Source organism: Sapajus apella, unplaced genomic scaffold (assembly GCF_009761245.1).
Source record: "Sapajus apella isolate SASKATOON/1434 unplaced genomic scaffold, GSC_monkey_1.0 scaffold10, whole genome shotgun sequence".
Classification (NCBI taxonomy): domain Eukaryota; kingdom Metazoa; phylum Chordata; class Mammalia; order Primates; family Cebidae; genus Sapajus; species Sapajus apella.
Window position 1 is genome coordinate 41,365,028 of NW_022436950.1, and position 14,138 is coordinate 41,379,165.

At 36.5% G+C, this 14,138-nt stretch overlaps 1 protein-coding gene across 3 annotated transcripts in view; it reads right to left on the reverse strand.

Annotated features, from left to right (window-relative positions):
- PLCL1 (phospholipase C like 1 (inactive)) overlaps window positions 1-14,138 on the reverse strand; it is a 360,477-nt gene that overhangs the window by 43,344 nt on the left and 302,995 nt on the right. For 2 of the 3 annotated variants that reach the window (XM_032278761.1, XM_032278760.1), the window contains exon 3: window positions 13,018-13,221. The exons of the other annotated variant lie outside the window; for it this stretch is intronic. In XM_032278761.1, the coding sequence (XP_032134652.1) occupies window positions 13,018-13,221 (204 nt within the window). The remainder of the gene's footprint in view (window positions 1-13,017; window positions 13,222-14,138) is intronic. 3 annotated transcript variants of the gene reach the window in all.

The window sequence follows — 14,138 nt, forward strand, 5'->3', positions numbered from 1 at the left end:
AGGTGGTTGTCAGAATCCTTGAACTGGCTCATTGGGAAGATGACATACAGAGAGACCCACATGATACCTCCAGTAACAGGAAGCCATAGTCTCACCACAACAGATGGGAGGGAGAAGGATAAGATCTATTCCAACCCCCATCCATCCTAACACTGATGCTAGTGTCACCTTCTTTATGATTACTCCTTTGTGTAACATGCTTGGCACACATAAGCACCAAATAAGTAGCTGTTGAATAAATGTATATATTTATTATGGAATATATAAATATGGAATAAATGTATATATATATATTAAGGAAGGTATATACATTCCTTAAGTCCCAGGTCATATTCATAAACACCTAATTCCACTCCCTTAACACCAAAGATTACTACAACATCAAGGCAAGTGGTATTGGAACACAATAGCAATAAGAACCAGAATAGGGTTGTTTATCCTTCCAGAGGCAGCCAAGTCGCCTTTAAAAATACTATCCGCTCCATTTTATCAGCCCTGTCTCTCCTCTACTCAACTTCCACCAAAAAAAAAAAAAGAAGAAGTATCTCCTGTGTTCTCCAATCTCTCAAAGCTCCCTGTGCAGCACTCAAAGGTGGGTTTGAAGTTCCACTCAGCAACCAGCAGGCTCCAGTCCTTCCCATCTCACTCCTTCGTAAATACTACTTCCAGAATCATCGTCCAAAAATACAGTACTAATTAATTCCTGGCTTTATCATTTTCTCCCTTGCTTACTGAATGAAGTAAAATTTTTCTAACCCAGAGCTTACATCTCCCCATGAACCAGCTCATTTCCCTCGACAGCTTTTCTGCTATGATGTTCCAATTCCCCTAAGTCTCAGTTGACATGGATGAATCACGCTTCTCTAAACACTCCCTACTTGTTCCTCCTACTATACATTTCTTTCTATTAGGGAAGCCTTCTTAAGCCATCTCCCTTGGTCAAAATCCTGCCAGGCCTCAAAGCTCACTTCAATGCCCTCTCCTCTACTGATTTCTTGATTTCCCTTTATGTCTCCTTCTCACTCCCCAAATTCCCAAAACATTCTATTTTTTAAATCTGTTCATGGAATGTTTTATTTTCTATCTTATAATTTATTCTTCACCTATATTATTTCCATCTTTTTACTTCCTTAGTAAATTGTAATTCCAGTAGGGCAGGGACTCAATCTTATTCAGCTTTGGATTCCTAGATTCATCCATCCATTTATATAATCACCTTTTTCCTCTGTTTTACTTCTGTGATACTTATTTCTTCTCCCTCTCTGCTATCCACATATGTGTGTGCAAAAACATTTTATTTATTACTGACCACTTCTCAAACTTGTAATTATCTTTTTGAACTCCCATCTCTCTTTTTGTCTCTAGATTTCTCCACTCCTTTTTTGTCTAGGATTCCCCATTTTTCTATAATTTTGTATGCTCTTAATTCACTTTCAAATTAGGTACTAAAAAATGAGTATAAACCTTTTAACAGGATTACCCCTCTAGAAATATAATACTCAAACATCAGAAAGTAAAACCAATGTTAAAACTTTATTACATGCTTGAGGCAAAACAAATTCAATATCAAAACATACTCCAAAACCTTATAGTTCAAGTTCTCCTCAAAAGCCCCCAAGTAAATATTTGTTAATTCCATAGTATAAGGTGTTTCTGTTTTTTCCATTGTCTAATAAACATCATAAAGCGATAAAGCATAATTTAACCTCAAAACCAGCTTCTCTTTGAGATTCCTCAGGAGATAACCTGAAATCTTCTGGTACTAAAAGTCCCAAATTGTGTCTCACATATCTCATCATTAATATTCTCAGAACATAAAATCATTGCTCATATGAAATTGTTTCATAAGAGCATTTGATTTTCTCTATGACAACACCTTCCACTCTATTGAGAATAATACATTTATTCTACTTTCTGCAGTCAACTTTCAATTATTGATAGCTATAGAAAAATCAAATGAGATGGATAGCTAAAATATACCAATAATCCAAACCATAATTTAAGTCAACAATTTCAAATTTTGCTCTCAACTAAGTAATTTATCTAAGTTGTCAGGGAGAAAAAAAATGGTTGATTTGAGTTTCATCTCCTTCCTACATCTCTAACAGATATGGGTGGAAATAAAATATAAAGTGCAAAAGCCAAGCAGAGAAGGTGAGAAGATGTCCTCAGATAATTCCTGAGCTGGGAAGTCAGCACACTCAGCCATGACTGCTGGGTTGACTCAGTCAATAGAATCTGGCAGTGGCCTGATTTACATATCTGATGTCTCAGCCTGAGCTGCTAGTTGCCTTTGCCTGTTGTAGTAATACAAAGAGCTTTTCTCTGATTCTGTCACATGAATATCTCCTAATGGATCTTATTGCCTTGTCAGGGCTTTGTCTCTAAAAGAATAGAGGACTTAGATAAGAGTTGACATTACTTTATGTATTAGATGTATCCAGAGCAGGGGTGTGTAAAGTTGCCCATTAGGATTAAAATTATGTCTTTAAAAAGAAAACTTTACTGAAGGGGACAGTGATGCTGTTACTCAAAGATGGATTAAATTGTCCAGCCTTTGTGAAGAAACTATCCTTCCAGCTTTTCCCACTAAGAAGTTTAATTGCCCAGAATCATTGCAGAGTCAATGAAACTATTTAATAATACTGAAAAGATGCACTTTCATCATATTAGGACTCAAAAAACTTGCATAGATTCCCATTTTCTCCTGAATGAGATCTAAATTCCTAGAACCACAAATCTTTCTACTTAGAAGTTATCTTAAAGACAGTCTATCACGGACAACCACATTTTATAGATGAAAAAAACTGAGCTACAAGTTGACTTGCCTAAAGCCACACGACTAGTTAGTAAAATAATTTAGACTAGAATCCAGGCATTCTCAAGGAGCAAACCATATTAAAGTGTAGAATTCCTATTGCAAGTACAAGTTGGTGATAAACACTTAATAAAGTAACATTCATCAAATTAAGCATCATGAACATAAATTTTGCCATGGCTGCTTTTCCCTCGAAGTCTAATTCACAACACATATCAACCATCATAAATATCTTTTCTTTTCTTTTTTTTTTTTTTTTTTGAGACAGAGCCTTTCTTTGTTGCCCAGGCTGGAGTGCAATGGTGCAATCTCAGCTCACAACAACCTGCAACCTCTACCTCCTAGGTTTCAAGCAATTCTCCTGCCTCAGCCTCCTGAGTAGTTGGGTTTACAGGCGTGCACCACCATGCCTGGCTAATTTTTGTATTTTTTTTTTTTTTAGTAGAGATGGGGTTTCTCCATGTTGGTCAGGCTGTTCTCGAACTCAGGACCTCAGGTGATCCGCCCACCTCGGCCTCCCAAAGTGTTGGGATTACAAGCATGAGCCACCGTGCCCAGCCATACTTTTTCATACGAAACTTAGAAAGAAATGTATTTACTTGAGCCCTCTGCTTTTTCGGGAAGGAGCTAGAAACTTTGGAGAAGCTATTACTCGAGAAAATGTGAGTCAATAAAAAGCTAATCTACTCTAGACATTTTTTTTTTGTCCTTTCCTTTTCAGAACACTGGAATAATTCCTCTATCTCTTACTTTCCTGCTAAGCAAAAAACTAGGTTTTGATTCTTTGGTTCTGCAGTGGCTCATCTTTTCAGATCAATTAAAATAAGATGAATTTTATTAAACTTGGTATATTTGTAAATCAGATTGCTCTTATATATTTATTTGCTAACTAGAATGAAGATTATTTCCTTTAACTCACAAGTTCCTTAAATATTTAAAATGAAATAAATGAAAGCACTGCTAAAAGATTGGCATCTTGTTCAGATTGCTCTTACATATATATTTGCTAACTAGAATGAAGATTTTTCCTTTAATTCACAATTTCCTTAAATATTTAAAATGAAACAAATGAAAGCATTGCCAATAGGTTGGTATCTAGCTTTTAAGCAATCAAGCCTGTCAATGTGGTCAACTCTCGGTCACACAGAAATAAGTATAAAGTCAGAATATTTGTAAGCTCACTGGAAGTTCACTGCCTTTGGTCTATGCAACAGAGCTCTCTGTCCTGGAACTAATACATCACATTTTCAAGCCCCATTTGTAATGGTGCAGGACAAGTGAATTCGCACACAGAATTGTGTCATTTTAAATGCGGTCAGAGGACATTTATCTCCATGTTCACAATGGTGACAAAATGTACTTCAGGGAGCCCTTTTGGCATAAACAGATCACTTCTTTCTCTTATTGTTTTGTTCCCCAAACAGTTGTAAGCTGTACCTTGAGTAGTCATTAGAAATACTTGTTTTTATCCAGGTGTCGTTACAATTTTGGCTCCTTCATAAAACTGCCAGGTGAGTAACCTTGGCAAGCCTTCTCCAGAATTTTCAGGTCAATTTGACTACCTTACTGCCTTTAACTAAAAGTGTTACAAAGCCTGAGGATTCAGTAATGCAAAGCCAACTTTGAATATGAACTTACAAAATTCCACAAAAAAACCAATTTGAAATACTTGCTTAAAGATATGTATCTCTGATATCCATAATCCTAGAGATCTTAGTACTAACTGAAAATTTTGCCACTCCTCAAGATACTGATAATTTCCCCCTCACACACAAAATACGTCCAAAGACATTGCTGTACCCTCATGTGAAGGAAGTTTCCATGCCCCAAGTGCACAGCATCTTGTTTTTAACCACCAAGCTCTGGTTGGGCATATGCCAAGCAGATGGGTCTGTTGTTGGGTTCTACAAGTGAAGATACGTTTTGAAATGCAAACTAATAAAGTTCCACACAAACTTCACAATGAGCGACAGTGATGGAAGGAGAGTATCTTTGACTTAACCCAATTTTAATTTAAATTGATTTTAATAAGCAAAACTAAATTGGGGAACTATAGACATAACTACAACTCTTTTCCATCCTGAGACTGAATATATGCTGATTATAACACAGATATAAGAGAATGTGTTTAATCCAACCATTGTGCCAGGCTTAATTATAATACCTACTAGTGTATTCGTTCCATTGCAAGTGTGATTAGACAGCAATTACCCCTTTTTGTTAGATTCCTGCTCATGCTAGCACAATCAACTGCTCTCCAAATCACCCCCCAACTGACTTAGTAAAATATTAAATAACCCTTGACTTATGCTCTCTAGGTTGTTTTGATTTCTTTTTTTTTAAACAACAAATTTTTTAAAATGTGTTGTTCTTACCGTAGTAAAGTTTTAACTTTTATGTTAATATTAAATAAGTTAGCACAGAAGTCACTTTTGGAGAATGCTTTGGGCTTATTTTTTACAGTTGCAACCTTCTGTAGCTATTCCACTTCATAATGATATATTTAAAACATTATCCAAATATTTTCATATTAATTTAAAATACTGGAAACAAATATGTTAGGAAAATACCTCCTGACTGCATGAAAATTAGAAAGGTGAGAACACTGAAAAGGAAAAGCTCAGCCACCTAAAGAAAAAATTATATAAAGTCAGATCATATTTTTCTTTCAAATGTATTTGCAGATAAAATTCTGCTGAGTACCAGGTGGGAGTGGGTGTAGAAGAAGTGTGTTGTAAGTCACTGTGAAAAGTCTATCATAGGATTAAATGAGCTTAGACTCCAGCTAAGGACATAAAATACCATGCAGTCATCTCTCTGAACACTGCATGTCACTACTGCTTCCCTACTTAGGTGTAAGTCCTCCTTTCCCATCAGAATTGTGCATTCCACAAGGACAGAAGTTTTGCTTCATACCTTTCTTTCTCCAGCACCTTGCACAGTGCCTTGCACATAGTAGGCATCCAAAGCATGCTTGTTTAGTTGACTAATTAAAAGCCTAAAGACATATACAAAATGACATATCAACTGAGAAAATGTTATTTTACAAATGGCAAATATATATGTTCTCACACATTTTTCAATTTCTCTTTATTTACAGAACTGTTATTTCTATCATGACTATCTGTGCTGATTCTGTCTCTGTTTATTCATCTTTGATCGTGTAGAATCAAATGTAGAAATGCGTCTAGAGTAAAACATTAGGGCTGGAACTAAAGATGGGTTTTGAAAATAATACTACATCTACATGCATAAAAACACTATTGTAGAATGAAAAAAAGTCAAACCCATTCAAACAAACTAATTTTGATAGTGCCCTACTAAAACTACAACATGTTTTCCAATGTAATCACCTGCCATTACAACTCCATGTTAAGTGATGAGCAACATATTCACATCACCATTCGTGGACTCCTAGGGCTGGGTAGTACCTCACCAGGTCACATCTGCTGGTAAGCTACTGAAGCACAAGGTCTGCTGAACCTTCCACAGCATTTAATGCCGTGGCTTGCACATTAAAAGGGGCTCAGAAAATGTTTATCAAATTAAACATCTCCATTTTCTGGCTATAACACTAGGTAACTTCCTGTAACCAATTTCCATTTTTGACAACCCCCAAATTAGGATGAATCCTAAATGAAAAATCATATTACTTTTATTTGCAAAATATAATTATACAATGTTATCAGCCTTAAAAGACAATGACTCTATGACTATACTACCTACTTCAATGGGATATTTTCCCAGAGAAGGTAAAAATTCAGAGTTGGGAAATGATGCTTGCTCTTTCAGAGACCTGAGCCAAAAAAGAAAAAGAAGAATCACAGCAAAATAAATGGAAAGATCACTTAGAAATGATCTTCTGATTTTCAATTAATCTCCGAGGACAGTTTCTGAAAAACTTTCCTCATGACCAGAGGGCCACTGAAATGGCACCATAGTGAGCAATCTAATGCCAACAGCTCTTCTCTTTGTGTCTTTAGCCTGTGAAAGAGGCATCCATTCTACCTTTGACTTTTAGAGCCTTTTCTACTTGCCAGAGTTATTGATCGATAGTGTTCCCAGTTCCCTCTAGTGCTGTTTTAGAGGCTGTACACTTTCCACCTCCAGCTGTAACATATGTTTTATATCAGCAAAATCATCTCTGCTTCAGTTGCACAATATATTAGATAGGCATTTACACAGCTACATCCAATTCAGAGTATAATGGTAATAGTAAACAGGGCTGCCTGTAAGCAAATTGCAATTCTTTAAGCAACCCCACTTTCACCTTAGCCAGACTTGGTAAACCCTCTGTCATTACCATCTCTCCCTTTTTCCAGGTTAAAATCTGTTTGTAGAACAGGATCTGCTAAATTCACTCAAAGGTATGAATGAATTACTGATAATCCAATGTGTTATTACTCACAGAGATGTTACTGCATTTTAAAAAAGATTAAAAAGTCTTAACCCTAGGGAACTGGTTGTAATTTTGATATGTCAAGTCCCAGGAAGGAGACAGAAAACGTACACTTTAAATAAGATGTGTTAAGACAGGGGAGAGTTTGCCTTCCCTGTCTTCTGAAATTATGCCATGTCAATAGGCCCATTTTGCTACAAATACATTTGATTTTTTATTTATTGATACCAATACAGTTACTATAATGGAATTATAATTGCAAGACTAATATTAAAATGACTTTTAAGATTTAAAACCCTCAGGAGGAAAGAGTTTCAGATATTTAATGAGCAAGTGTTCGGTAATAAATAGTGGCCATCTCAGCTCATTAGGGAAAGTTAAATTTAGGGAAAAAAATCTGTGCAGATGAACTCAAGGTCAGTGTTTTCTAGAAAATTTTTATTTTATTTCCCCTTTATAATAGCCAACTTGAGTGCATCAAGTTATACTATCAACAAATGTAGGCTATCAAGTTGCCTGATTTCTTTCTTTCCATACTGAAAAAAGCAAACATTTGTATCTGTTCAGGAAAGATTTCAGGTTGTTTTTTATTCTAAACATATTCTGCATTTTTTAGTGGTTACAATTTTTCCTCTTGGATGGCACCTATGCAGTTCATTACCATTTTTGAGAAATCCGAACATTTAAGCAACTTAAGTCTAAACTGAACCCAAGCTGTTCATTTTGGAATATGTTCTCTCCATGCCAACCCCACCACTAGGCAATAAATCCTGGATTTGGTTTTTTCCCTTATTCATCCAAATCAGTTTTCATTAATAGTCTGTGGTGGAGGGGTTAGACTGTATTTTCGTGGGAAGTTTCAAGCTTACATAAAAAGTGAATGGAAAATACAGAGAGTTCCCATCCTCTCACTCCACCCTAACCCCCCAGTTTTCCCTACTGTTTATATTTTGCATTAATGTGGTATATTTACTACAATTGACAAGCCAGTATTGATACATGCTTATTAGCTAAAGTCCACAGCTGACATTAAGGTTGACGATTGGTGGTGTACATTCTATAGACTTTTGACAAGTATATAATGACATGTATCTGCCATTACAGCATCATACAGATATCACAGTTTCACTCCCATAAAAATCCTTTGTGCTCTACCAGTTCATCCCTCCCTGCCCCACTCAAAGCCCCTGGCAAATAATAATCTTTTTTCTGTCTGCATGGTTTCGCCTTACTCTGTAAGTTTTTTAGACAAATATAGGACAGGGAACAATTCAGCAAGGGTGGTGTCAGAGAGTAAAACCAAGGGGATTTAATAATTTATTATAAAACATATTCAATTATAGGATGGAAACCATATGATTTTCATCAATAGATGCTTTCATTTATTCTTCTTAGTCAATGAACATTACTTGATAACATGCTGTATGCCAACATTGTTTTGGGTGCTAAAGGTGACAGTAATAAGTAGACAGAGTCTCTGACTTCATAAAGTGTACATTCAAGTTGAGGGATAAAAGAGGACAGAAATTAAAAACTTCAAACAAAGTATTTTTCAATACTGCTAAGCAGGAAGATGGAAATAAAACATGGCTACGTGACAAAGGGATGAATGGGGACAGTAGTTAGGAAAGGCTTTTTTTGTTGTTGTTATCCCTCCCCGACCTCCCCATTGTACCTCCCTTGCCCCCCCCAACAGACCCCAGTATGTGGTGGATGCTCCCCCCCATGTGTCCATGTGTTCTCACTGTTCAACACCCACCTATAAGTGAGAATATGTGGTGTTTGATTTTCTGTTCTTGTGTCAGTTTGCTGAGAATTATGGTTTCCAGATTCATCCATGTCCCTACAAAGGACACAAACTCATCATTTTTTTGGCTGTATAGTATTCCATGGTATATATTGTGCCACATTTTCCTTGTCCAGTCTATCATTGATGGGCATTTGGGTTGTTTCCAGGTCTTTGCTATTGTAAACAGTGCCGCTATGAACATACATGTGCATGTGTCTTTATAATAGAATGATTTATAATCGTTTGGGTATATAATGGGATTGCTGGGTCAAATGGAATTTTTATTTCTATGTCCTTGAGGAAGTGCCACACTGTCTTCCACAATGGTTGAACTAGTTTACACTCCCACCAGCAGTGTAAAAGTGTTCCTATTTCTCCACATCCTCTCCAGCATCTGTTGTCTCTAGATTTTTTTAATGATCGCCATTCTAATTGGTGTGAGGCGGTATCAATGTGGTTTTGATTTGCATTTCTCTAATAATCAGTGATGGTGAGCATTTTTTCATGTTTGTTGGCCTCACATATGTCTTCTAAAGGCTTTTCTGAGAAAATGACATTTGAGCTAAGAATTAAGAGATAAGGAGGAATAAATTCTAGTGTGTTCCATAGCACTGTAGTGACTATAATTAACTATAACATACTGTATATTTTCAAATAGCTAGAAGAGATGGTGTTGGTGGTATAGTGGTAAGTATAGCGCCTGGCAAAATAGCCAGAAGAGAGGACTTCAGATGTTCTCACCACTAAGAAATAAATGTTTGAGGTGATGGATATGCTAATTACTCTAATTTGATCATTACACATTGTATACATGTATGAAAATATCACACCATACCCATAAATATGTGCAAAGAAAGGCAATGTTGCTGGAAGAGAGTGAGTAAAATAGACTATTGGGGTGAAGCTGGAGAAGCAGATGAGACTGGAGAGGCAGGTGAGGTTGGGGAAGGCAGGTGAAGCTGGAGAGGCAGGTAGGCTAGGAAAGGCAGATGAGACCAGAGATTCAGGTGAGGCTGGGAGAAGCTGGTGAGGTTGAGAGAGGCACGTGGAACTAGAGAGGCAGGTGAGACAGGCAAGTGAGGCTGGAGAGGCAGTTGAGTTTGGGAGAAGCAGGTGAGGTTAGGAGAAGCAGATGAGGCTGGAGAAGCAAATGAGGTTGGGAGAGGCAGGTGAGGCTGGAAAGGTGGGTGAGGTTGAGAGATTTAGTGAGATTGGGCAAGGATGGAGAGGCAGGTGAGGTAGACAAGAAGGGCCAAATCATAAATTACCTTGTAAAGCCACAGTCAGGAGTTTCTGTTTTATTTTAATAGGAAGCCACTGCAGGATTTTAAGCAGGAAAGTAACTTAATTTAATCTATATTTTTATTTTATTTTATTTTTTTGAGATGTAGTCTCACTCTGTCACCCAGGCTGGAGTGCAATGGCACAGTCTCGGCTCACTGCAACCTCTGCTTCAGGCTTCAAGCGATTCTCCTGCCTCAGCCTCCCACATAGCTGGGACTACAGGCACATGCCACCACACCTGGCTAATTTTTCTATTTTTAGTAGAGACGGAGTTTCACTATGTTGGCCAGGCTGGTCTCAAACTCCTGACCTTGTGATCCACCCGCCTCACCCTCTCAAAGTGCAGGGATTACAGGTGTGAGCCACCGCACCCAGCCCCTTGATCTGTTTTTAAATGTTCACTCTAGATCTGCAGAGATCTTGGAAGACCTCTTTAAAATTAACACAGGCAGTAATATACCAAGAGCATTAAAGATACCAACCAATACAATGCAAGTCCTAGAATGTAAAAATGGTCTTTTAAGGCCAATATTATCATTACATGTGTCTGTCCCTACCCACCCTATTCCTCAAAATAAATACTCAACGGAGATCTCAATAGTGTTTTTAATCACTTCTGCATTCTACTGAGTTTACCAAGTGGCATAGGAATATTTACACTCAATTCCTTCCCAAAATGGTTTTCCATAGAGAACTGTAAATGAAAGACTTCATTATAAGTATTTCTGCTTCTACTGTAGCCTTTTTTTTTTTTAATCTTTGGAAAACCATGCTCTTCCTGCAATTACAATTTGCATTTTAATAATACAGATGAGAAAAGGCTAATATTTCAGTTTTGGCTTCAGCAGATAAAACTGAAAAAAAAAAAAAAAAAAAAAAAAAAAAAAAAAAAAAAAAAAAAAAAACAGGACACTATCAGACACTCGGGGATGTGAAATAGAAATTACCCAGCCCCAGACCGGGTATCCTTCCGCTTATTACAGGCCAGCTCTGGGGAGCTCCCTCACCATGAATGATTTTTCTTTCTTAGCTTAAAAGAGAAGGGGAGGAATAAGTGATTTCTACTGTCTGTCTCTATGGCAACTAGTACCCTAATTTCACCTCTTAGATGGAAATTACGCCTATTCACTGAATAGCTTTCAGTCCCCATTTTTATGATGAAAAAATTGATTTCATGAAAAGTGAGATACAGGTAATAGGTAAACTTTTCCCCTAGCAAACATGAAGTATAGTTTATAAAAGGTATGGTCATTCATAAGCAGCACACATCCTGTGGAACTTTTTCATTTATAGAATGTTTATCTCAAATGCCTTTCTTCTAGTTGTATTTTAATGATAAAATATTATTCTTTTCTTCCTTAAGGTTTATTTTATTCAATTATAAAATTAGTTGGGTTCACTAAAGTTTAGTGAATACAGAAAAAATATAGAAAAGTATAAACAAGAAAATAAAATTCACTCTCATATAAAAACAATCACTATTAATAACCTGCTAGCATTTTAGGTGCATATACATAGATGTAATTTAAATCCTATTGCAAATTTTCTATAGAACATTGTAAGGACTTCTCCATATCATTAAGTATTCTTCTAACACATGATTTTAATATCTTCAAAGGAATCTATAATATAGATTATTATATTTCACTTAGCTAATCTTTCTATGTCGATATTATTAACATAAATCTCTCTATTGGCCTAGAATAAATCCAAGAAAAGGAACTCTATAGATCAAATTAATAAGCATTTTAAATTGTATTGCCAATTGTTTCTCCAAGAAATATTATAACACTTTATTTTTCCACTAGAGGTAGATGAATGAGAGTATCCATTTCCTTAAATTCTTGATCAGAAGTACTATTTTTAAAGAGAAAAAAAATGTCAATTTAATGGTGAGGGGAATATCTTACTACATTTTCTTAATTTCTAATTAAAAGCTTATTTTAAGGTTAAATGTTCTTAATTTTTCATTGTTATTGGGTCAGGGGGCAAGTGAATTTCCTGTTTACCTCTGTAGAGGACTATTGGTTGTCCCTTAATATACATTCTCCCCTTATTTCTTAGTAACAGAAGAGACAAGATTTAGCATATAGCCCCTTGAAATGATATTTTCCTTTCTCTTTGCAACTAAGTGTGGTTATGTGTCAACTCCAAGCTGATGAAATACAAGCAAACATGATCTATTCTATTTCAGAGAAATGTCCTTAAAGGAAAAAACTATGTCTTCCTTCTTTTCATCATTTCTGATGGTTGGAATGCAAATATTGTGGCTGGAGCTCAGCAACCATTTCAGACCATGAGGATAAGGGGTACATTCTAGGGATTAGCTGAGAAATATAGATTCCAGATAAATTTTGTCTCAACCATCATAAGGCAGCACTGAGACATGTTTAATTCTCACAGGTACACAATTAAATGGTTATATTGCAGTCTAAAGCCATTTAGATGACGGATGTACCTAATTCTGAGGGTTTGTTTAATAATTCATTTTTTGCTGAAGCAGAGCTTTTCCACTGATAACTTGTGGAGCTCCAGGTTCAAGTCATTTTCTCAGAGGTCTCCACTGAGACTTAGCAGAAGCTGAATGGGCCAGCTCTGCATGCTACCTCCAATCCATGTTTCAAAGGTGGTCACTCTGTGTTATTCATTGGAGTTCCACAAAAGAGTCCCTGCTATTTGTGATTTCACACACACACAGATAAAAAATATGGAGTCGCAATTTCCTACCAGATCATAAGCAGCCAGCATCTTTTTCTGCACATCTGGAATTGCACCCAGAGGCTCCAGGTAAGGAAAGCTGTCTTTCATCACAAGTGAGACTGAAGGAGTATTGTCACTGGTGATGAGCCGAGATGACAGTGTTAATAGACACTGCTTCAGACTAGCAACTGGAGGGAGTCCACATAGTTCCTTAATAGACACGATTGCATTCTGTGAGGGAGAAACATGGAATCACACTTCTGACCACCTGACACATCACCCCCAGTACTCCCAGGTTTACAGAAAAGTATATCCATTTTTAAAGGATAGTATAGAGAGCTAATTCATGATTACACTTCATCTTTCTCAGTTTTTAGCAGTCACCACAAACATGCCATGAAAGCAAAGCAGATTGGGACCCGAGGCCACGAAGTGCTTTTCAAAGCAGAGCACTAGGGTATTCACACAACTAAGTACTGGCTGATCATGAATATCATGTTTTATTTGTATCATGGTGATCAGGAAAACATAAAGCCAGGGGTTGTATACTAGAATGCATTTCGCTTGGGCTTTTTCCCTCAAGGTAGCAGGATGCTACTGCTTACCACCCTCCATCTGACTAATCAATGGCATTCCTTTGTCACATCATCAGAAAGGCAACTGCCTGACAGACACACACACATGTAGAGGTACAGTTGCCCATGTTAGTCTTCAAAAAATTCATTTGAAATAGAAATCATGACTATTTTACATTTTACCAGCAGTGAACAGTACCTAACTTATTGTGTCTCATGAATTTCATAACAATGATCACCTTCATTTTTCTACTGATTAGACTCCAAATAATCCTTAACCCCAAAGACTTTATGTTAAGATAATATGAACTATCAATGCTACCTGGATACACTTTATAACCAACTCTCCTTTTATATAATATAAAATATGCAAAGTTCATATTTTAAGAATTATATAAAATATGTAAAGTCTAATCTATAAAGTTAAGTGTAGAAATGATTTATAACTAATTAACATAGGGATTTATAATAGTACTAGAATTATTTCAGAAAAAGTGACATAGAATATGCTGACACTTGGACTCTAATTTTTAAATGGTGGCTAAGGCAATCCACCACAAGTATTTAACTGTG